Below are 26,699 nucleotides of genomic sequence, written 5' to 3'. Positions count from 1 at the left end.
TACGATGAAAATATATTCTCTCCCAAACCAATCATAACAAAATTAAACAAAATCATGAATATTTTATTTTTTTAAATGTTGTCTCATAATGTAAGGTACTTTAGAACATGTTTCAAAAAAAGTTATGTTTGTTCATAATTTTATGAGAAAAACTTGATGGAGATATATACGTCTGTCTCATATTTAGAGACAAATATATTTATATTTTTTGATGTTGTCATTTATAACTAAATTTTAATTAGAATTAAATTTTTAATATATTGACAACATGGACTATATATATATATATATATATATATATCCACACAAATATTTTTCCATATTTCAATTTCTCACCACCAAACATTACAAATATTGAATGTACCAAAAAAACATTACATTATTCCAAGTCGAAATTACAACTCACTCCCCTGCTTAAAAATAATAAGAATACAACAAGAGACAACTTCACAACCAACAATAGCTGACAATCACAGTAACCCCACTTCAACAACTTCTCTCACTTTTCCATCTTCATTCCCATCCATCCCTGTGTTTCTCACTTCTCCATCCTCCTATTTCTCTTTCCATCTTAGTATTCATCTCTTATCTACTCTACTTTCTATATTCACTTACCATAACGCACTTTAACTTCTTTCATTACATAGTTTCATATTATTAATTCTTACTTGTTGCTGTCGCTTAAGCAAGAACCAGAGCTGAGAATTTTGCACAAAAAACGACGACACCGAAAGTGTTCTGAAGCTGCACGTGACTCCGTGTATCTTTCATCTACCTGTGCCAAGAGTCTCGTGACTTAGACCAAAAAAAAAGAGAGAGAGAAGAAAAAATGCCTCACAGAACTACTTACATTTTCCCGCGTCAATTCCCTGATGAATCTTCCAAACACTTATTAGATCACGAGAACCAAAAACTTTTCAATGCAACTAAATCAGATTATACTTTTCGTGTTCAAAATGACTTTTCAAAGAAAGCGCAATTTCAAACGGAAAACAACGATGACGTCGTTGTATCTTCCGGTAAGAAACACTCCGCCGTGTCGGATACTTTCGCTGCCGGAACCGGCGGCAAGTTCAGGATTACGAAAACCAAGCAAGTTGATCTTTTACGCGACTGGTTAAACGAAAAAAGAGAATACCGCTCCGGTTACCGCCGGATTTCCTCTTCCTCCGAGGAGGAGCGCGGCCTTCTGCATACACCGGAGAAGAGAACCGCCGTCGACTGGCAAGTATCGCTGCCGAGGGTTTCGAGCGAGAGTAGCTATGCAGGGAGCTTGTTTTCTGGAACGACGACGTTGGATGGGAATTTCTCGAGTGACGTTAAGGATGATACGTCGTCGTCTCGTGTTTCCGTCACTGTGAAGGAGGAAGAAGAAGATAAGAGAGAGAGGTTGGCGAAGAAATATGAAGAAAGCTATATACTGCAAATGATGTTTGCGAAAAGAGTTACTTGTTTGGCAAGCCTTGTTACGGAGCCAGTTTTGGGTACTGAGACTTGGGATGCAGAAACCGTTTCTTATCGTCTTTGGGTACGTAACGTACAACTGCATTCTCTTTTCTTTACAAGGAACAATATTATTTCTCATTGTTAATGTTGTATAGCTTTCATGAGTTTGAGTATTTTATGAGCTAGTTTTTTGAAGAAAACAAATGAAATGAAATAGTTTTTAAATCCTTCTAACGAGGATTGTCTTTGCTAATTAGTTTAAGGAGAGAAAAGAAAGGGAAAATTGCAAAATACTATTGGTTAACAAATTAACATTATCAAAATTACATTAGAGTCAAACTCATTTTCATTAAGGTTATTTATTTGTCACCATTAATCTTCAAGTTTTTGTTTTCTTAGCTGAGTGGGTGTTTGTCATATTCGGATAAGATATCGGATGGTTTTTATAACATATTGGGGATGAATCCATATCTGTGGGTGATGTGCAATGAGGTGGAGGAAGGTGGAAGGAACAGAATACCAACTTTGATGGCCCTGAAGGGTGTTGAACCCAGCGAGACCACTATGGAGGTGGTGCTTGTTGATAGACACGGGGACTCTAGGCTGAAGATGCTTCAAGATAAAGCACAAGAGTTGTATTATGCTTCAGAGAACACCTTAGTGTTGGTCGAACAACTTGGAAAACTTGTTGCCATATGTATGGGGTGAGATATATTATCATATCATATGTTTTAACAATCAGTCTCTGAGTCTGTTGTTTATTCATTAATGCTTTAATATTCTTCAAGTGAGGGTTCTTTAATATTCATATTATTTTGAATGTATGTTAAGGGGTACATTCCCAATGGAACAAGGAGATATGCACAAACGGTGGAAGTTGGTTAGTAAGAGGTTGAGGAATTTCCACAAGTGTGTTGTGCTTCCCATTGGTAGCCTCTCTACTGGGCTTTGTAGGCATCGAGCGATTCTCTTCAAGGTGAATTTTTCTATACAATTTTTTCATATACATGTTTATCGAATTATTGCTCTCTAGCTATGAAGATAGAAATTTTATTGTATTATACCAATAGAGACAGAAATATTATGATAGTGAATATTTTATTAGGCCTAGAATAGTCAGTCTTTTAAAACATTAATCTTCACTTTCAATTATTATTTTTTATATATTACATACTAGTTTTGTGGCATACTGATATTGCATTCATTTCACCACTGCACCTGTTCTATCTGGACATAGTTTTCTTGTTTGAATAATATCCAACAACATTTTAGTTGCATGCATGGATGTATGAACTGGGTGTCCTTTTATACATGGATGAATTAATGTCTCTCACTCTCTTGAAAAGCTTGTTGCAGTTAAAAATTAGTTATTCTTCACTGTTAATGGTTTATTCTTTCTTGCATGCAGAGATTGGCAGATTACATAGGTTTGCCGTGTCGCATAGCTCGAGGTTGCAAGTATTGTGCTGCAGATCATAGATCTTCTTGCCTAGTCAAGATTAAATATGACAAGCAGCTCTCAAGGTTAGTACAATAGCTATATTTGCAGCTATCACTTTTGCTTTACCTTATATATTCTCATACATAGAAATGCCAATGCAAACATCTGTCATCTATAAGTGGCTATGTGCTTTATGTCAATCATAACTACGTGTATCCTTTCAGTAGTAAATCTTGCTTGTTATCTTTTCCTGTTCATCTTGGTATGGAGGGGCTTTAAGCATTTCAACATATTATATTAGATTGCTCATATCAATCCTTTGGGATGCAATTGACAACTTGTAGATCATATAGCTTATTGTTGAAGTTATGTTTGTTAAGCAGTTAACACTTGTTCCATATTTTCCTTGGTGTCTTGTTATGCTTCATTATTTACCAGGGAATATGTAGTCGACCTAGTTGGGGAACCAGGAAATGTCCATGGGCTAGATTCCTCAATTAATGGAGCATATGTTTCTTCGATGCCGTCCCCTTTTCAAATTTCTCATTTAAAAGAATCACAATCACCTTATTTGGATGGTGCAGAATCTTCTCAATCTAAAAGTTCCAATCACAATTCTGTTATTCCGGAAACTCATCTGTGTTCAGGTATGTTGTGCTTTACATACCTGGAACGTTTCAAATTGTTTATATGTATTTCAATTCAAGTTCACGGGGAGAATATGTCGTAAGCTGTAACCATGCATATATTCATGGACCAACATGATGCATTGATGCATATTAATTAAGCTTGGTTGCAGTAGGACCTGAATTAATTCCACATGTTTTTCTGTTGTACCAATTCTATTATACTTTCTAAAAATATGTCTAATTAATAGCGCAAATGATGCACATGCACACAAGCATCATGTGCCCTTTTATGTGCATTGAACCATTTGCATTATCAATCATGTTTGAACAAGAGTCCCAAATGTTTCAATTGAAAGTTAAGATTTATACCTATTTCAAAGACATTTGATTTTTCTTTTGTACTTCATCTTTAATCCAAAACACTAAATCTTAACTTTGAATAGTAAATGCATTTTAACGTTACTTTAAGCTCTCTGCCTCCTTCTCGAGCTTCTGGGCCATGGTAGATTATAAAATCATAGAATTCATCCTATGCCCCTGTAGTTCTTTTTAGTACATCTTAACTAGTATATAGAGGATTTCTGGTTTAAAGTTGTTCTTTGCTGTAACTCAATGTTCTGCAGAATGCAGACAGAAAGATCAACCAGTTAAAGAAACAGATTTGCCAAATAATCAAAAGGCCCACATTTATGCTTCAGTTGATCAAACCTATGAAGGAACAGAACCACCACTAAATCTTTTTGGCTTGAAAGGGAATGATGAGGAATGCACAGTTCTGGGTTCAATTTTGCCTTCCATCCATGAAGATGTTGTTTCTAAAGCTCTTCATCCAGTGACTGAAGCATCATTAGATGAATATCCCAGGCTTAGTGAAGATTCAGTCGTAGTACAAGAAACGTCCAACACTGAGATCATTGTAACCGGAAGTTCCGTGGTAAAGAGTACCTTCAAGCAATCTATAATCAATTCGTCCTGCCAGTCAGAACTGACACAGGTAGACGAGAGTATTGAAAACCTGTGCTGTTTACCAGCTGGGAGTATTCCAAGATACGTGAATCTTGAACCATCACTTGCAATGGACTGGCTTGAGATATCATGGGATGATTTACGTATTAAAGAGTGTGTTGGTGCTGGTATTTTTTCTGTTTTAATTTCTCCACATACCATTGGTATCATGGACTAATTTTTCCATTAAGTAATTCTAAATTAATCTGTCGTTTTCTCTATGCAGGCTCATTTGGGACAGTGCATCGTGCTGAATGGCATGGATCAGTAAGTATTAGGATTTAGGACACACTTCTTTTCCTTGTACCAAGTTTTCTTTGTTGTAGATTTGTAATCATATTTCAGTACATGAACGTCGTTTTCTATCATAATGTGTAATTTTGTTGTAGTCTGTTTGATTCAATCAGGTCATGGACATATAGCCACTAAGATGAGTTGGTTATATTTAAGTTAATTGTTGAAACATCTTATATTGGATCTATGAATATATGTTTTTGGATATGGTCTATATAATCTCTCTTTTGATTTTAGCTTCTTAAAAGGTTGGAGAACTTAATGGATACAATACATGCATCCCGAATTAGCTTTTGGACACATGCCTTATGAATTAGCTTTTGGTCTTCAAAATTGCAGGATGTCGCTGTCAAGGTTTTAACAGTTCAGGATTTCCAAGATGATCAGATGAAGGAGTTTCTAAGAGAGGTATGTATTGACGAGACAAATGTACCGAAGTCTTTGTTTATGATTTGGAATTTTGGATTATTTTAACCTAATGGTGTTTGTCCAGCACTCCAGCATGCTACTGAAGGCATGCATATTAGGTGATAATCAATTATCCTCATCAGGATGATGCATCCCGTCTGAACCGTGTCTTGTACTTCGTCTTTATTTTAGATAATTTCACTTTGCTATAAAAAAAGTACTTACCATTTTTGCCTTGTCTTTTGCACTGCTAACCATATCTCTGTCCTCCTAATGTTTGAGTGTCTTGCCTTTTCAGTTTCCCTTTTTATGCTTCTGCCTTCTTTATGAATTCTGGGTGTTTTTTCATCTTGCAGAGACTACTCACGTTTATTAATGAAAAATATGCATTCACACTTATGCTTGAAATTTTATCCTTCTTTTGTGCATTACTTGTTTGTGACTTTGTGCATAATAAGACCCAGGGAACTCTCATCCATTTCCCCTTCTGTATTAAAGTGGCTATAATGAAGCTAATTATAATCAAGTTGTTGTTTGTATTGCTTTAGGTAGCAATAATGAAACGTGTTCGGCATCCAAATGTAGTCCTCTTCATGGGTGCAGTTACAAAACGTCCCCATCTATCTATAGTGACAGAGTATTTGCCTAGGTAAGACATCCAACTTCTCATGTAGTTTACCGTAATGTTGAACATTCTCACATAAATAATTTTGTGTTAACGTTGGTGTTTCTAGGGGTAGTTTATTCCGCCTGATACATAGGCCAGCATCTGGTGAAATTCTGGATCATAGGAGAAGATTGCGAATGGCTTTAGATGTGGTTTGTACCAGATAATTAGATATTATTTTGTTGCAATAATAAATTGTCCTATAGATGATATATTATTTCTCTGATTGCAGGCTAAAGGGATCAATTATCTCCATTGTCTTAAACCTCCAATCGTGCACTGGGATCTAAAATCACCAAACTTGTTAGTGGACAAAAATTGGACTGTTAAGGTGCAATGGAACTGATTTGAGGTTCCTTTTGAGATTTTTTATATTCATTTTGTGCAAGTAAATGACTTTTTTTTCTTCATTTTTTGCTCAGGTTTGTGATTTTGGATTGTCCAGATTTAAGGCAGATACTTTCATACCATCAAAATCTGTCGCGGGAACAGTTAAGTCTCTCCCTCTCTGTGTCGAACCTTAATGATATCGACTTTTTTCTTTTTGGTATTGGCTCTTTCATGGAGCTGTTAGCCTGTTAATCTGGTTAGCCTATCCCATTCAGTGTGTAGCTAAGTTCAACGACACAACCACGTTTTATATTGATGATAGATTATCAGATTGGATGTATGAGTGACAATTGTTTGATATCAATTATCTTCTGGATGGATGGCATGGCATTTTAAGGCATGTATTAAGGGAACAATGGACATCCCTTTCTGTATTCTAGACTTGCAGATTTTGCATGTTGGCCTAGATATTGAGGCAAATTCCTTTTAGAATTAGAACTGGCCATTCTATCAATATTTACAATTTTACATGTTGAATTTTTACTTCATAGTGCCCCACTCTCAATAAGTGTGTCCCTCCATTTTATTTTTAGCCTGAGTGGATGGCTCCGGAGTTTCTTCGGGGAGAACCTACAAATGAGAAATCTGATGTCTACAGTTTTGGAGTTATCCTGTGGGAACTTGTGACCATGCAACAACCATGGAGTGGACTTATCCCTGCCCAGGTAAACTTGATGAGTATTTATGGTCTAAACTGCGAACATTTGCTGCCAGTTATATTTACTTCATCTGTTTATTTATAATGTAGTAGTAGGGATCATTTGCAAGAAATAGTTAATTTATGAGGATATAGTATATTGGAGGATATTCATGTGAACTTGCATATTTCAAATGACTACCTGGCAACATGAAATCTCCAAATTACATCGGCTTTGTATGGTAATAATCTTCATCATTGACTCAGGTGGTTGGAGCTGTTGCCTTTCAAAATCGGAAGCTTGCTGTTCCTCAAAACATCTCCCCAGCATTGGCCTCCCTCATGGAATCTTGTTGGGCTGAGTAAGTGTCATTTATGTCACATGTTCTAGTAAGTTTGAACATGTTTGTACTATTTTGGAAAGCTTGTTGTTCAAGCCTGGCAATTATGTAGAGTTTTCATAGTCTACATGAATTTCGAAGCTCCAAATGTATAATAAAGTTAAATAAGTGAACCTTTGTTTCTGTGAGATTTTAACTCATTAAATATTGGTTTGAGGCAGTTTTCACTTTAGCTATAGTAGAGAATCCCTTGCCAATTTCAGAAAAATCAGCATAACTAACCTGTTATTTTTGTTTTGTTAACAACTGCATGTTCTATATTATTAAGCATTGATTTGTTTCTGATGTTTGCTTCTTTAACTTGGCAGTGACCCAAGTCAACGCCCATCTTTTGCTAGCATAGTTGACTCACTAAAGAAGCTGCTGAAGTCTCCAGCAGAGAAGATTAAAATGGGTGAGACATAATTAATTTCCATGCACTGGAGTTTGTAGCCCTTATATGAAAATACTAATTATCAAGTATTCCAACCCTCACTTGTTTGCAACTATGTATTAGTTGCTTCTTGCTAAACCATTTCACAAGGCAATGAAAGCCATCAAGATGAAATCTAGTAACTAGTAATTGATAATGTATAAATAGGTGTTGCCTATATCAGACTGGTACCTGAACTGTATGATAGTTATTCATAAATAAGCTAATGACCTAAAGCTCTTTTATGTATAGCTTGAACCCTAAGGTCTAGAATAATTGAAGCTCTTGGGCATATGTTCTAACATTACAGGCTCAGGGTTATGTACTTGTGTGGACTGTGCTGTAGCAGTTTTTAAAGTTATGAATATTGTTATAATTATGTTGACAGATTTATGCTGCTTCCCACAACAAAGTATAGTCTCACTAAATACTATCACCTGACTCTAACAATTTCTTAATGCTTTATCATGAAATTAATTATGTCCATTTACAAAAACTAATCTCTAATATCTTCGTAATCAATTTACAAAAATTGATCTCTATAAATTGGATTAATCTTCATTTGATCTTACATCTTTATCGAGGCTTTTAACATTTTCCCTCGCACATGTCCATTTCACCTCAAGCACATTTATATTATCTTTTCTGTAACGTATTCATTCATAATCATTTCTTGTCTAGTGTGTCCATTCATCTAATGCAATATTTTCATATATGCTACATTGGGCTTATTCTATTGTTGGTATTTTACCATCCAACATTTCGTCATAATAACATTGTAGGTACTCCGCTTAAATCACAATGATGGTATTGCATCAAGTCACAACGTAATTGCATTAGACATTTTTTTAATCACAAAAAATTTACAACGCAAGACCACAAATGCAATAACCATAATCGCAATTAAAATACCACATAAAACACCCCACCATTTCAAGTACTCTACTTGAATCTTATAGTTTTACATCTTCCACAAAATTTTCATTTGTGTTGTATAATTAACCCAAAATACTTAAATCCGAACTTTTCATATGGCATAATCTCTAATTTTTACCTCTACCCATTGCGATATAGTTTGTCCATCTCATGCTAAATTTATATTTCATATACCCTAGCTTACTTCAATTTATAAGAGAATCATGTAAGTTTATCTCCATGATTCTAACTTCCCTAATTGGTTATTTGTCCGAAGCATGGGACATCAAAAATCCATACAAGAATGCTCATCCACACAATTACTTGTGCATTCAAGTTAAGTAATATATAAATTGTTTTCCCACTGACATGTACTCAAACATATCAGACTCTCATGTCCCATTGTTGTGTATAATGGAGCAGACAGCTCAAATATATAAAAATTCAATTCAATAAATAAAATGGTCTGAAACACCATGACCAGTTAACTAATAAAAATGCTCAACTTAGCTTTGAATTATATCAAAGCCTATATTGTACTTTCCTAACTAACACCCAACAAAGAAAAACTGTTGGAATCCTCAAGTTTCCCTAAGCAATTAATGTCTGCTACTTCTTGGATCTTTTCTTCCCTTGTAATAATTTGATAACTGAAGCCTCAAAACAACCCACAATACATTTACTTATCAGAGACCATTTCTCCATTAGATTGCTTTTTATTCATCTCTGGTATGTCTCCTTTAGGCACAGAAGAAGCTTCTGAAGAAACAGTCACAATATTGTTCTCTTCGGAATGCAATTCTGTTGACTTCCCATTCTCAAGATTTCCTTGGCTATTCTGGGCAAAAGAACCCTCCCCAGTCAATGTCTCTTTCTCACCAGCAATTCCATTCCCAATATTCTTCACTTCTTCTGAAGTCAATAGTCCAGATTTCATTTCCTGGATGCTAGAGTCGTCCTTAACACTTGCAAATGATTCTGCCTGATGATTGATATTCGCACCAACGCTCTCACCTTCAACACAACCACGACCCTTCTTATCTTTACGATGTTTCCTTTTCAAAGATTTCCTTACAAATCGTGATTTCTTCGGCTTTGGAGTATTTGAAGTCTCACCAGCAAGGGCAGCAGATTCACCTGTCCTTTTTTTGCCTGGAAGGACTGTCAACTGTGAATGGACAGACTGGTTTTGGGAAGGTTGGGATGCACTTGTCTGGATAGCTAATAAAGCAGTTCTGGCGGCTTTTATTTCTGCTTCTTTCTTTGTCTTCGCTGCTCCTCCAATATAGAGGATCCCCCCTATGTCAACCGTGCATGTAAACCTTGATGCTCGACCTGGTGTTTCATCCTTTTTGCATACATACATAGGCATTGCGTAATTCATCTTTTGTGCATATTCTTGAAGTAAATTCTTGCACAATCCAGTTTCATGCTGGAAGAAACACCATTAAAACATGGTCATATGAAGCAAATATAAAATAACATGCACAGATGTAATAGACTATAATGCAGAGAACGTGCAAGTCTTTTATGCCTAGAAACAATACATTAAAAAAATACCAAGATAAACTGTGAAATAAAGCTATATGATGTTTAAGTAATACATCAGATTACAATGCATATTTCAAGGTTTGGATAACTGAAGTAGGTGGAAATGTAATGGACAAAGTGTAGCCTACACAGCCATAATAAATTAGCCAGAATATAGACATAATACATATAAGTTGATCGGTGGTTAGTCATCCATAGAAGAGTCAATAAGCATCCAACCCATTCTGTAAAAAATTCTGGCAAATAATTGTGATTTTATAGATTTAAGTGTAGAAAATATGCAACAACAATAATTTCAGCTCATAGTCAAGTAGAATGGATTCTCACTTTAGTTCACGCCTAAACAAGGTCAAACTATTCTAGTGTTGGGTCTCGACCGATTACCCATCTCTTTTGAACCCAATATATAACTTTTACTTGGGTTACATGGTAGATTCATGCTTCATGCACAAGTGGAAAAGGATAAAATGACTTCAACGACACTTGTACAAAAATAACTTTTCACCCCGGGGAATGCAGGGCTCCAGCAATCAATGGTATTTTCTATTCACAAAAATCCCCAAATTCTGAGAAGTATATTTTCTAACAAAAAGAGAACCAAAAGTAAAGAATTATATACAAAAGACAAGAAAATAAACAGAAACATTTATCAGAAGGGCATGTAACATAAATCTCTTTTAGATAATAGAAGAAATTCAATTAAAAGGAACAGCAGGGTACAGAGGCAGAAGGACAACAAGTTGCATCCTCTTATCAGAAGGAAAAAAGAAGAAACAAAGATAAAACATATCAACATGAAAAGTAACCATTAGCTAATCAACATAAGGATGACAAGAAGACATCAATTCATGAGTATAAGGGTCCGTTTGCGAGTAGAGTTTTGGAGGGGAAGGGAAGGCGCCATGAAATACACCTGTGAGATGGCTCTGAAACCTTCCCTTCCTTACCCTCCAAAACCCAACTTGCAAACGAACCCTAAAGGGCTTGCAATTACAGCTGAGATCAGACAGCAAAAATTCACTACTTACAACAGGTTGAGTGATGGATTGATTAACTTCATTAGATTTGGCCAATTCCACCAAAGCAACTTCTGCAGCCGACTGCTCTGCTGCTTTACGGTTGAAAAACCCAGGCAAAGAATCATAGCGAACATCATTCACTATCACTGTCGACCTGAAATAAGGTTCATGGGAAGGTCCCTCCTTCATAGTTTCATAGACCGGAGTCGGAAGTCCCACCTTCTGAGCATACTCCTGCAACCGGCTCTTGAATACATAGCAATTTGAAACCCCTAACATATAACCAAAAAATTGTTCAGTAACAATTAACAAGCATAAATCAAAATTTCAAACGTATGCATCTACCAACTCTATCTTGGCCCCATTTGGATTAAAAATGTGATTTTGGAAAAATAGATTTTCTTACACGTTGAAAAATATAGCTTCTTGAAAAAGCTGACTTTCAGCTTTCTTTTGCAATTTCTGATTCTTCTATAAATGTCCAGCCAAACGAATGTGCAATTGCCAGAACTAGAAATGACTTTTTTACAATCAAAATAATCACTTTTTTTGTGAAAAAAAAGCTTAAACAAAATAGCCCTTAGTCTATCAATTTATCTTTGAATAAAATGATCAACTTGCTACCTGCCATATGAAATTTGAAATTAGGAGTGAAGAAACCTACTTGTTCACTCACTCATTCTCTTACATCTCATCCCCAGTTACAATTATCTTCAACGAAACTTATTTTCTCACTAAAAAACACTTTTTTTGAATACCCATAAAATGAAAGAGATATAATATTATAGAAAAGGGAAAATGGTAAAAAGAAAATCTCCGAAATCAGTGTAAAAGAGAAGGATTGAGTTAAAATTGAAGCATAAAAAGAGAATACCTTGAAAGTGTTGATTAGTAAGCATATTGGGAAGAGTGAGAGAAGAAGAAAGTTGAGTAGTAGTAGTAGTTGTAGTTGGGGGTTCATAAATCAAGTTATGGAGAAGAGAGAGACCAGAAAAAGTGCGTGTGCGAATATATATAGTGTCACGCGTTTTCTTTCATGCGATTCCTTCTTTTTTCTCATCACTTCCATCTCACCGTTCATCCTTCCATTACTAACTTCATACCAATCAAATACTTATTACAATTGTTTTTTTGGTACATATATTTATTATTATTATTATTATTAATAGAAGGATAACTAATGTGACATAAAATATATCACATATTAAATATATTATTGATCAATTACAAACAGATAAAATAATATACTCTTTAGAAAGAAAATGTTCATCCCTAAAATATCAACCCTTATGACTATCAAAAAATATGATTCCCATGAATGCCATGAGAATGAATAATTACAAGAAAAAGATTAATTTCTTCGTCATATAATAAGAAAATACTTTTGAGATTATCACAAAGTTACAAATTTTTATAATAAATATGTTAATATCCTATTGAAATTAAAGTGGCGATTTGCATATTATCCAAACAAAAGTAATACAAATCAATTTTAAATGATGTACTAAAAATATAAAAGAATTTACACGGACTATATGTTTATAAATTGTTTAAGTATTACTTTATATGATTAGATGATGATACTATATAAGTATATAATAACTTGCCCATTGTGTGTACGACCCCAAGGAATATACAGCGGTGGTTGGATATTTTATTTCAATGTAATTTGGTTTTAATATTAGAATTTGGAAGCTTTTAAACATATGTTTTTATTGCAAGTTGTTGGATACCCGTGCATTCGCACGTGTGATAATGTATTTTGCATGAATTTAATTAAACAATGACATTATAATTTGTTAATAAAAATATTATGAAGAGTTACCTCATAAAAGATGATATTTATGTATTCGATAAGTTTGAAAGATGATTTCCAATATTTTCCTGACATGAACTTTGTTTCAAATACATGATTTTTAATTTTAGTGACAACCAATCTTGTATCATTACATAGTCATTCATACTGGTCTGAATTTCACAATAGCATTATTAGAGTTTCAATTTTCAACTTAAACTTACGATTGGAAAGACCGAATATTGTAAATTAGTTTAAAAATTCACAAGTTAGTATATTGAATGTTTTACTTCATTAGTTTTAGACATATTAACTAAATCTGAACTCAGGTGTTCATTTCTCTAACTTAGTCATATGTTAGAATATTTATTAGTATTAATTTAATAAATCTATTATGTCAAACCTAATGAAAATTTGAAGACAACTAAAAAAATCACTTGGAATTTTACTTACAACATATTTATTAATTTAGTATATATGTAGATGCAAGTATTGTTGTAGATTGTAGAAATTGTTCATCTTTATAGTGATGTTGTAGGTTTGATCAACAATTGCACAAGTTGCTCTACCTTAACTTTATGTAAGCCAAAATAGTAGAATAATTAAATATAATATAATTCATAATCAACAATTTCAAGTAATAATTGAATGAGATAAATAACGTTGTTGAAATATGCAACTGAAATTTGATATTTGTTGATATGTCTACACTAAAATTGCAAGATGTGAAATAGAACTTTAAAAAATCACCAAGTTGTGATTTATTTTTTAATATTTAGGTTGATAAAGATCAGAAAAATATCTATTAAAAATCAAAACAGAAGCACTTGTGAATTGAACACAAACAACTAAGATCAGGAAGCAAACATTGACTTCTTCCTAACATAAGATTGAGAGGAAGAAGAAAAAGTTTGATCATCTAATCCATTTCAATAGTATCATTAAATTATAACCAACTACATAAATATGAAAATATTAAGCTTCACCACCACAAAACATTAAAAAGATAAATCATAATTTCATAATGGCAGAACCCTTTAATCTAATGTAGTTTTTTTTATGAACTTTAAGGTCAATTTTAATGTCTCAAGGTAAAACTTATTATTCCGACACAATATAAATTAGTAAGTACATGTTCCTTTACTTTATTAATCATTCTTGCATTCTTCATATCTTATTGCAGCTAGTTATAGTAGAGTCTCCATAAATTCTAAATTCATTTTTGTCACATGTATAGCCTCTCATGTTTCACAAATCATTACCGATTTTTTTCATGGATTGGAATGCCTTTGTCCTATATTTTTTTTTTTAAAATAGCAAAATCTTTGTTTTGTTTGAAGATCACTTGTATCTCACACTCAAAATAACAACTTTTATCTTTGGTGGTATTAAGTTTAGAGGTGTCCTTTGTATTTTTCATGGCTATTACACATGTGACTTTAACATTTTCTTCTCTGAGATGAGAATCTATAAACAAAAGATAAAGAAATATGCACATTTTAAAATTATTGAAACTGTAATAATAATAAAAGAGAAGTACAATTGCATTAAATGATGTGTTATGTGATAAACCCTGAAAATGTGTGATATCATTGGCATGCTAGAAATTTTAAAAACTATTAACACTATGGTAATGACATAGAAGTACAATTGTAATAAATGAAGCATTGTTATATCATAGAAATAATATATTAGAATGATCAAAATGTCCTCACAACTGATCATTATCAAGTTATGTGAGTGTCTAATATATGAATGGTATCTCACTAATTTATGGGTGTCCTTTGTATTTTTTCATGGCTATTCAACATGTGACTTTAGTAACATTTTTTGCTGTAGTTAGAATACTAAAAAACAAAAGATAAATAAATATACACATTCAATGATAGAGAAAAACAGAAAATAGAAGAAAATGATTATAGTAGTTGGAGGAAGATATTTTTGGATATCATTATGTTTATTTTTCCAATGCCATGAAAAATGATGATTGTTGATCTGCAACAAATATAAAACAAATTAATGAATAATGTAGGCACAGAAGGTTGAGTGTGAAAGGAGACAAACACGTTACATGAAAAGTAATAATGTTAAAGTACTTACTTTAGCAGGTTTTTAGGGAAATCATTATTGATGGCTCTATTTCATTTCAGCAGAGTAGGTAAGTTTGAAAACATAAAAGGTACAGGCTCAATTCATAGCTACCAATGTCTCATGGTTACCTTTTCAATAAACTGAACCAAATAAGCTTTTGAGACAAAGACATAATAAAGATGCATACCCAAAATACAACCAAGAAAGTTGAAATAAAGTATAATGATAAATCATTCAAAAAAATGTTATCTTCAACTCAACTCATACACATAATACAAAAACTGGATAATGAATGTAATAAAGTACAAATAAGAGATGCATACATACATGTATATGTATATATATACATAGTATATGTATTGTATATTATACTTTAACTTGAATATATATGCTTAGTACAAAAATACAAAAACATATAACTGATTGAAACACAAGATATCATATAATGAGGTGTTAATAATAGCATGAGATTTAAGTAAAGTAGAAACAATCATTTGCAATAATAAAGTAAAAAAATCAACACATACACATTATATAAAAACTGGTTAATAAATAATTGAATTAAAAGATTAATTCAAGTTATTTATATCATATTTTAGCTTTTCTAAACTTAAATTGAATCTTCCTTTTCATAGTCGATTTTCTTATCTAACAATGAGATTAACTTATCTAAAAATTTAAATTGAATTATTTAAACTTAAAACATAGTTAATTTAAAAATAAGTATTCTTTAAAAAATGAATAAAATGGTAATTATATTTCAAGTAGATGATCAGGTTCATTATTTAGATTAATAATGAAGTAAAGATTTATCAAGATGGAAACAAAAGTGAGGGTCACCAACAACATATAAGCTCCCAAAGATTCACTAAAGATTTAGACTTTCTTATTTGAAGATTTCAAATTTCTTCTATAAAATAAAAAATTCCAAGTTTCATCTATAATATCAAAAATTTCAACTTTCTTCTACAATCTTTTTCTATAAAGATTCTAACTTTCTTCAATATTATTCAAAATTCCAACTTTCTTCTATAAAGATACAAACTTTTTTCTATAAAGATTAAAACTTTCTTCTATGATATCAAAATTTCCAACTTTCTTATACAAAGATTCAAACTTCGGATAAAGACTATCCACCCGGTTAATCAATTTTTTTTTTTGTGTAAAATGGAAAGGAAGAGAGAAAAAACATGTGATGAAGATATAAGAAACATTGGAAGTGTGATGAAGATGAAAAAAAACGTGTGATTAGAAGATGCAGACTAAAATGCATAAAATGAAGACAAACAAACTTGCAAATATGAATAAGCTTAAAAGGAAAGATTATACCTTTGAGCGAAGAACCCAATGGTGTGTTGAGAAAAAAATCGTACCTGTCAAAAAATGTAGAAGAAAAAATGGTGAGTCTCAATATTTGAAAAATAGAGAAAGGAGGAGGTTCAATGAGGAAGAGAAAAGAATGTTGAAAATTTAGTGAAGAAGAAAGAAAGAGAGATAAGGATACGGAGAAAGAGAAAGATGGAAATGATAAGATTGAAGAAATGAATGAAGGTAAAGCTCATGTCTTTTCAACTTCAATTTCTCTCTCACCAAAATACATTTCAAAACAAATAAAAAAATCATTACAAATATACCCTTTAAAATCCAAGTGTCAATGAAAGTGAGTGTCTATTTCAGTAATTACATCAGCCTATTCCATTCTTATTAAGATAGTAGATTTTATCCAATGTTTTTGTTGATACTGTGATTAGAATTTAATGTTATTTAATCCTTCTGATTTACCAACAACATGTTAGTCTAATAGTATAAGATTCTATTAGTTCCATAATATGACTTAAATGTCAATTTCTCGACTTCTAATAGTAACATTTATTGGGAGGGATAACTATGCATTCAAAAAATGATTAATTCTCTACCAAAAAAATATGAGAGAGAACCATTAATAGTACCCAAAAATTCTAATATATTCTTTTAGAGTTAATAGTTAATTTGGTCTCCAAAATGTCACATTATAACCAAATTAGTCTTTCAGCAAAATTTGGCTTCATAATAATCAATACAATATTACATTTGTCACCAACTTACTCTTTTAAAACAAAAAAAAATTTTTGTACAAATTTTAAAAAGCAATTGCTACCATATGAGTCATTTAAATATTAAACTTGTAAATAACTTAGTCTTCAAAAGAAATTTGTCCCACTCAAATATTAAATTTGATACTATATTACCCCTTAAAGATTAAATTACAAGAAACTAATTTGATGTTAAGTTTAATCTATCAGAGACTAATTTTGTGGAAAGTTTAGTTATAAGACTTTAGTGATAAAAGATGCGTAAACGACTTAGTTGGTGGCAGTGAATATTTATATAGCCACAAATTGTATACATCTTTTTATCTTTTTCATAGTTGAATAACTTCTATTCAAGATTGAGTTTTTAGATTCGCCATTTGGAAGCATTTTTTGTTTCCCACATCTATCCTCGCACTTGAGGCAATCCTGTCTGAGTCGGGAACATTTATAAGTAAGTGGGGCTAATTCTTTCAACGGACATTTTTTCCACCTACAAGACTCGAACTCGGGTTTTTGCTTAAAGGGAATCAAACATATACCACTTGAATCAACGGCCGTTGAAGCATTTAGAAGCAGGTTTAGGCATGAATATGATAGTTAAAAAAATGAGATATGTTTCACAATTAGGTGGTTGGTAGTGTAATGAAAAATAAATCAAAAGAGCTCGATGGAGTTTTTACATTCCAAAATTATGTGTGTACACAAGCTTTTGATATTTTGGAAAATAAAGCGAGACCAAGTGTTACATGAAAAACCAAAGACACCAAAGAAATGGAGAACTAAGTAATGTGAATAAAGTAGGGTGAAGATCATTTCCAAAGGAAATATACAAAAACAAAAATAAGAAAATAATATGATGTCACACTTTTATCTAATAATAGTAAAACTGTATCGCATTGGCTAGTATAACTGATGAATCACACCTCTAACCAATTCGCTATGAATGTTGGACCGAATATGTAATAGAACCGGCCAAAACAGGTGAACCTGTAGAATTGGTGCTAAACTGGCTGGTTCATGCATATATTTTTTTAATGAAACATGGCCAAAACGGTGCCGTTTACAATGCAAATTACACCCAAAACAACCAAACCCATTTTCATGAGTTCAATCTCTCACAAATTCCCTTTCTTCTCCTTTGAGTCTCTCACACATCCTTTATTCTCCGTTCAGTCCCCTTTCTTCTCCATTATAAGTTATTGTTTATAAGGTACTACATTCTAATTTACTGCATTATAAGTTATTGTTTCTAATTGAGTAATTTAGGTAACATGTAGTTACTGTTTCTAACTTAGTTCATTATAGGACGCATTATAACATTTAGCTATTGTTTTTAATTTAATGCATTCTAAGAAGAATGATATAAGAAACATTATAACATTCAGGTACTTATGCATTGATATTTATGTTTGCCATTTAGACTTTCCATTTGTTGAAATTATTTGTCTATGGGAATATTTAGTAGATTATGAAAATGAATTATAAATTTGAGTATTATATTTGTAAATTTTTGTTGCAAGTTTATATATATATAAGTATGTCTTTCTGGTATAACCAATATGTAGTTTAATTATTGAACCATCGGTTGAACCAATAAACTAGTATACTAGTATTTTGATCGGTTTGATGACTGATCCAATTTTAATAACATTGTTTTTATCATTTAAATGCAAAAAGGAAAACCAATAATTATGATTATTTTCCAATAAAGACACATGACTCCTCATAGGCCAAGGGCACCTTAGATTACTACAAGAGTAACAGACCTAACCTGCCCATATAACCACCTCAAATTATTGAGGATGTTAAAACTAGAAGAAGAAGTCCTTCATCCAATTAATCACACTCAAGGAGATGAAGATCAAAGAAGCTGAAACTCTTCTCTTATGTTTGACCTAATTTTTGTTTTTATGTTAGAGGTTCACTATGCTTTCTTTTTATTATTGGCTTGTTAGTTGGGTTTAGTTGTTATTTATATTTTCCTCAACTAACTTAAGTTGTTATAAATAGCTATTATTGCATAACACTCTTTTAATCAATGAAAACAAAAACATATTATTCATATCTTTTTCATCTTCAAGTATTTTCTCTAAAATTCTGCACACTATAAAAAATGGGATACCATGTTTAACATGGTATTAGAACAAATCTCTGGATAATATCATATCCCTCTTGCTTCTTCACTTCCGCTGCAATAAGGTCATCTTTGTTGAATTCTTTCTTTCTTTGATATTATACTCCTTCTTTTCTTCTTACACTCATCTCACACTCAAATCACCACTGAGAATTGTTAAAAATGGAGAATCAAGCAATCCAATATATCAACCCTCTTCAAGATCCAACTTCCCCATTCTTCATGAACCATAATGAGAACCCTGGAGTTAGCATCGTCTCTAAAACTCTTAATGGTGATAATTACCATTCTTGGTCCCGTGCCATGGCCATGTCTATAAAATCGAAGAACAAGCTCCAATTTATAAATGGTTATCTACCAAAACCTTCCACCGACGATCCAAGCTTCATCTACTAGGACAGATGCAACACACTAGTGGTCTATGGTTGATTCAATCAATTGATGCTTCTGTTTCCCAAAGTATCTTGTGGATGGAAACTGCATTTCAGATACGGGAAGATCTTCGTGAAAGATACTACCAAGGTGATATTTTTCGCATAACAGAACTTCTTGCACAAATATACACCTATAGACAAGGTAATCTCAGTATAGGAACCTACTATAATCATATAAAGGGTTTATGGGAAGAATTGGATAACTTTAGGCCAATTCCTTCTTGCACATTTATACACAAATGCATATGCAGTCTTGTTCCCAATATTAAAGGATATAGATAGAGTGACTATGTTCTTTGTTTTCCTCATGGGACTTAATGATCAATATGAGGGGGTAAGATCACAAATTATGTTAATGGAGCCTTTACCCTCTATCAATAAGGCATTTGCTCTTCTAACAAGACAAGAAAGATACATTAACTCTCATTATAGTGATCCCAAGATCCTTATGAATACTGCTGAGAATTCACATAACATCAATGAGTATGGAACAAACTTCAAGAACAATAGAGGAAGATGTAGGGGAAGAAATTATCAGAATCCAATAGGAAGAGGCTTAGGAAGGAATCAAGGAGGTAGAGGAACCAAGATGTGCACACACTACCACAAATCAGGGCACACAGTTGATCAGTGTTTCATGAAACATGGTTTTCCCCCACCTGGAAATTTCAAGAACTACCATGTTAACAACTTGACTACATTTGAGGAAGAAATGTGCAATGTTGAGAATCAGATAGAAGCAAGAGAACAACCTAGCTTCAATAAGGGTGATACACAAGTCTCTGGAGTCAATATCACTCTTCAACAACACCAAACAATACTATCTATATTGCAACAACTTGCATCAAGAACTATCCACAACACAAACCAATTCAGCACACAACCTGCTGAAACAAATGACAAAGGTAAAAAGTATACATTAAATTTTAGGGCAAAGAGTCTTGACTAGTACCTTGATACAGGGGCCATTGACCATCTGTGCAACACCCTTTCGCACTTCCAAACATACAAAAGGATCAAACTAGTGTATGTAACCCTGCCCAATGGCAATCAGATTTCCACCACAATCTCAGGGAGTATCATTTTTTCTTCCAACTTATATCTAAGTGATGTCTTGTATATACCATGCTTTAACTTCAATTTGATTTCCATCTCAAAACTGATTCTTTCTATCCCATGTTAACTAACTTTCTCCAAAAACTGTTATTGTATTCAGGATCTCCCATCATTGAAGATGATTGGTGCAGCTGAATTGAGAAATGGTTTTGTAAAAACTTTACCAACATTGTGTACAACAGTTTACAATAAGAAAGTTGATGTTTTTACTGCATATGATGATAGCATATGGCATGTTAGATTAAGGCATCCTTCACATGATAAAATGATTGTTATGCAAACTATATTTCCTTCTATTAAGTGCAATAAAACCATGAACCCTTGTCATGTATGCCACCTTGCTAAACAAAAGAAATTACTATATAATGTCAGCATCTCTAAATCTGCAAACCTATTTGATTTGATTCGCATAGACATATGAGACCCTTCTATATCCCTAATACTTCTGGTCATAAATATTTCTTGACCATTGTGGATGACAAATCAAGATTCACTTGGTTGTATTTCATGAAACTCAAATCAGAAGTTCCTGATTTAATCAAGAGTTTCAATTCCCTTGTGATCACTCAATTTGGATTGGGGATAAAAAACATGAGAACTGATAATGGGAAAGAATTTTCCCTCCATCAATTCTATGCACAACATGATATTCAACACCAAACTAGTTGTGTTGAAGCACCCCAACAAAATGGGGTGGTTGAAAGAAAGCACCAACATTTATTAGGTGTTGCTAGATCCTTAGTATTTCAGTCCAATTTACCCCACTATTTTTGGAATTTTGCCTTGGCCCATGTTGTATACTTGATAAACAGGCAACCTAGTAATAAGCTATCTAGTGAGAGTTCTTATAAGGTCTTGTATGGAAAATTGCCTCACATATCTCACCTAAAGGCTTTTGGCTGTTAGTGCTATGCCACTACCAATTCTTCCCATAGGAGAAAACTAGATCATAGGGCCAAGAAGGGTGTATTCCTTGGACTGAAAAAAGGTGTAAAAGGATATGTCATATTTGACACCAATACTCATGAGATCTTTATATCCGGAAACATAACTTTTTATGAGCATATCTTTCCTTTTAATGAGATCACCCACACTGAAAGGGAGTCTAATTTCACCCTGTCTGTTGAGAACTCCACAAACTGGAACTGCTATGACACCAACAACCAACCTAACTTATCAATATGCAATGAGATCCCCTTTTCATCTAATATTAGATTAGGATTAGGAAGCCAAAATATACATGATCTTGCACCTAGATTCTCTCCGGAAATTGCCACTAACATACAAATTGAGGATAATATTGCTAATCATACTCCTGGGAGGTCTCTTAGGACCAAACATAAACCTCAATATTTATAGGATTATCACTGTGCATTAACCACATCTATTTTTCATCCAGTCTCACCAAGATCTTCAAATGTAAGGTATCCTATATCTAATAGTCTATCATATAATCAATTGTCAAGCACTCACAAACACTTTTCTCTTAGCATATCCTCTAATACTGAACTAGATAGCTACGCTGAGGCAATCAAGCATGTTTGTTGGCAAAGAGCTATCCAAGATGAGCTAGATGCTCTTAAAGCCAACAAAACTTGTTTAACTAATCTCCCTAGCACTAAGAAGGCCATAGGATTTAAGTGAGTTTTCAAACTTAAATACAAATCTGATGAGTCCATAGAAAGGCACAAGGCAAGACTTGTTGCCAAAGGCTTTTCCCAAACATGAGGCCTTGACTACATGGAGACCTTTAGTCCCATTATCAAGATGACCACTATTTGGGTCATTTTAGCTCTAGTTGTTGCTAAGAATTGACATCTTCACCAATTAGATATAATTACTACATTCGTACATGGTGACTTGAAAGAAAATGTCTACATGAAAATCCCCCCATGGTCTCATTGTTAATCACCCTGGAATGGTTTGTAAGCTCCAAAAATCTCTATATGGACTCAAGCAATCTAGCAGACAGTGGCATAAAAAATTAACTAGCACACTGCTCCAAACAGGTTATATCAAATCCTCTGCAGAATATTCTCTATTTACTAAATTAAATTCTTCTACTTCTACTGCTATATTAGTATATGTAGATGACCTCATTCTAGCAGGAAATATCATGACTGGAATTAACAATGTCAAGGAAACCCTCAACTCAAATGTCAGCATAAAGGATCTAGGACAATTAAAATACTTCCTAGGCATCGAGCTAGTAAGATCTGCAACAAGTATATTATTCTACCAAACGAAATATGCTCTTGATCTCTTAGAGGAAACAGGGATGCTTGCATCAAAACCTAGTTCTACTCTAATGGACTATACAAAGCAACTAATAGGCATTGAATCAGGTACACCTCTCACCAATCCTAGCATTTATAGGAGACTCATGGGTAAGCTCCTATATTTAACACATACTAGGCTTGATATCAGTTTTTCTGTTAGCCATCTCAGTCAATTTTTATCCAAACCCACTGATAAACACTTTGAGGGAGCCAAAAGGATTTTACGATATATCAAAGGTTCCATCAGTATTGGTATTTTTATGCCTACAGTTTCTAACTTCAAACTAAAAGGATATACAAATTCAGACTGGGCAGGATGTCCTGACTCTAGAAAGTCTGTTTTTGCTTACTGTTTTTACTTAGGCAATTCTCTCATTTCATGGAAAAGCAAGAAACAACAAGTTGTTGCAAGATCCTCAACAGAAGCATAGTATAGGAAAATAACATTAGGTGCTTGTGAGGCTCAATGGTTAATCTACTTGATACACGATTTGCAGATTGATCATCCTCAACCAATAACTCTCTACTGCGATAATCAATCGACCATCCACATAGCTTTGAATCCTGTATTCCACGAGAGAACAAAACACATAGAAGTTGATGGCCACATGGTTAGGGAGAAGATTCAGAATGGCTTGTTGCATCTCCTTTCTATTCCTATTGACTCTCAAAATGCAGACATCTTAACCAAGGCTCTATCTCCCCATTTGTTCCATAATTTGCTTTCCAAGCTTAGAATGCTTGATATCCACATCCCAGCTTGTGGGGGCCTGTTAAAACTAGAAGAAGTCCTTCATTCAATTAATCACACTCAACGAGATGAAGATCAAAGAAGCTGAAATTCTTCTCTTATGTTTGGACCTAATTTTTGTTTTTCTGTTAGAGGCCCACTATGCTTTCTTTCTATTATTGGCTTGTTAGTTGGGTTTAGTTGTTATTTTTGTTTTCCCCAACTAACTTAAGTTGCTATAAATAGCCATTGTATAACATTCTTTTAATCAATGAAAACAAAAACATATTATTCATATCTTCTTCTTCATGTATTCTCTCTGAAATTTTGCACACTACAGAAATGAGATACCATGTTTAACAGAGGAGGAATATGAAACTGGTTAAAGCCTTAGTTGTATAAGAAATCATTGCATATATAATGCCTAGGATGCTTAACTAAGTATACCATCACTTCTTCAATATCTACATTATATTACTGATTAGCATGCACTGACTTTCATTCAGGATAAATCATCATATTGAAAATTACACTCAATGAAGCACACAGTAATGCTACTACTGTTTTGAGGAAGGATTTAATATATATACACTGATGTAGATGTTTTTTACACTGTCAGTCAATCATCCATTATTGATTTATTAATCATCATTGTCTCTCAAACAAAAGTAATACAAATGAATTGTGGATGATATGCTGACAGTGTAAAAAACTTTACACTGTCAGTGCATAGATTTTAAACTCATTGAGGAAATATATATGGTGGAATCAGGTTGAAATGTTTTTGCATAAATGATGAGGTGCTATGCTTCCAGTTTATTAAGCTAACCTATGTGTTATAGGCTTTTTCTTTCGTTAATTAAACTAAAGGACCTTGAACATGGTCTCTACTTTCCTTGATTTATTATGCCTATCATGCATAATACCCATAAACCATACTGACTAAGATTTTTGCTCATAAAATATGTTGCCCATGAAAGTGTGTATCAGCTGGTCTACTAAGTTTGTTGGCAATCATGTCTAAGCCGATAACGTCCACATGTATATGAGATTAACTCTCCCAGCGAGTATTTTTTTCATCCAAATGTATGTTTTGACTCTGAAGATTTGGTCTATGAGCACCCTGGTATGTGATGTGAGCATTAATTGCTAGAATACAGCGGTGCCTAACAGTCTTAATTGCACTTAAGATGCTAGGGCCTCTTGCAAAACTTTGAAGAAAAAGATCAAGTGCCAATTGGCTTGTAGATAAATGAACAAAGTAGTATAGTATAATGAATTAATGATTGAGTAGAAGGATTGCAAGGTTATCATTTACCACAAACGCTGAACTACTATAATTATTTTTCTTATGACGAAAATAGAATTTATTGAAAAGTGTAATACAAATAATCATCACTCATGATAGTGTAATTTGTATTTTTATCATTCACGTATTTTTATTTTCACACCAAAAATCAATAATCATGTTTCAGTTTTTTTTTTCATATTCGTCTAATAGCTGTTACATGATATAATTTAATTTTCTCTTTCATATTTTATACTTAACCATTTTTAATTTCTATAAAAAAATATTATCATATGTAATCACCACTAACATATTAATCACTATCTCACCTTACTTTGACATTTAAAATAAATAAAAAAAGAAATAATATAAAGTACACCAAATATAAATTTAATTTAATAAAAAAAATTCTGATTTACTAAAATAAAATATATAAAACTTAAATATTTAATATCAGAAAGTAAAAATATGGTAGACAGATACGAAATGTTTGTCGTCACATTAGTTCTTATATAAACAATTGTGTTAACGAAAGATATATCCTTATAATATGAGAATTTAGCAGAGTTTTACATCATTATTCTATCAACTCATCCTTTTAATACTAATAATATCTATCCTCTTAAAAATATATTAGTCATCCACCATGGATCCATCTTTAATATATATATATATATATAGACAATTTTCTTAGGTACAATATATAGTTGGGAAATTCAAATCAATACTGGAATGTTAGAGTTAACTGGGTTCTGGGTAGGTGGGGAGGGGACAGGGTTCATTAAATGGTGGTTAGCATGACCATGACATGCATCACAATATGGGTATTTCATCATTTTCGATTAGTTAGTAGTTAAGTTACTATTCAGTTTTGTTTCATAAATATGAACATGGATAAAAACTGGTATGAACTGTGGAAACGATGCACCAAGAGGCCTACATACATATACCAACCAGATTTTTGGTATATCTAATACCATCAATGATTAAGGAATTACTCCTTTTTTGAATATATAATTATTATATTCTAACAAAATGTTGTTCTAAAGAATATAATATTTGATCTAATGAGATACTTAAAGATTCAATAGATAAGACAAATTTAATTAAAGGGTCCCCATTTTTCTTTTACAATATTTTCTACAAATTTTTAATTGGTCCTTACTACTTATCTAATTTGTGGAATTTAATTCATTTCCATATTTGATGAGACAACTATGTATCAAAAAATGATTAATTAGTTATTAATGATACATTTTATTAACACACAAAATAATACATTATATATTATTTACTAGAGTTGTAATAGTTTGGTTCAACTTGATTTTAGGAAAACATTGGACTTAATCATGTGATTTTATCAAGTGTCTGAAGTTAATTTTCCTCATTGTAACATGTGTCTAATAATTGCAATTTTCATTGACTGCAATTTGCACTGATTTATTAGAAAGTCTAGAGGAGGAATTGTAAACTACTTTTTAAAAAGGATGAATCACTTTTGCATATTTAGATTTTTATATATATATATATATATATATATTGGAA

At 32.7% G+C, this 26,699-nt stretch overlaps 2 protein-coding genes across 2 annotated transcripts; one reads left to right on the top strand and one right to left on the bottom strand.

Moving 5' to 3' along the window:
- Positions 486-8,117, top strand: LOC109326654 (serine/threonine-protein kinase CTR1-like). Its single transcript, XM_019559380.1, has 15 exons — positions 486-1,528; positions 1,846-2,150; positions 2,278-2,422; positions 2,855-2,970; positions 3,326-3,534; positions 4,140-4,649; positions 4,748-4,788; positions 5,155-5,223; positions 5,772-5,872; positions 5,958-6,042; positions 6,123-6,221; positions 6,313-6,381; positions 6,814-6,945; positions 7,185-7,279; positions 7,627-8,117. Exons 1-15 carry the CDS (start codon positions 830-832, stop codon positions 7,721-7,723), a joined length of 2,772 nt encoding a protein of 923 aa, XP_019414925.1. The 5' UTR covers positions 486-829; the 3' UTR covers positions 7,724-8,117.
- On the bottom strand, positions 8,969-12,212 carry LOC109326657 (double-stranded RNA-binding protein 1-like). Its single transcript, XM_019559384.1, has 3 exons — positions 12,090-12,212; positions 11,225-11,487; positions 8,969-10,077 (listed from the first exon to the last, which is right to left on the bottom strand). The coding sequence occupies exons 1-3, from the start codon at positions 12,112-12,114 to the stop codon at positions 9,325-9,327; spliced, it is 1,041 nt and encodes a 346-aa protein (XP_019414929.1). The 5' UTR covers positions 12,115-12,212; the 3' UTR covers positions 8,969-9,324.

The sequence above is a fragment of the Lupinus angustifolius genome, chromosome LG14 (genome assembly GCF_001865875.1).
Source record: "Lupinus angustifolius cultivar Tanjil chromosome LG14, LupAngTanjil_v1.0, whole genome shotgun sequence".
Classification (NCBI taxonomy): Eukaryota; Viridiplantae; Streptophyta; class Magnoliopsida; order Fabales; family Fabaceae; genus Lupinus; species Lupinus angustifolius.
This window is presented reverse-complemented; position numbering and strand designations above follow the sequence as displayed.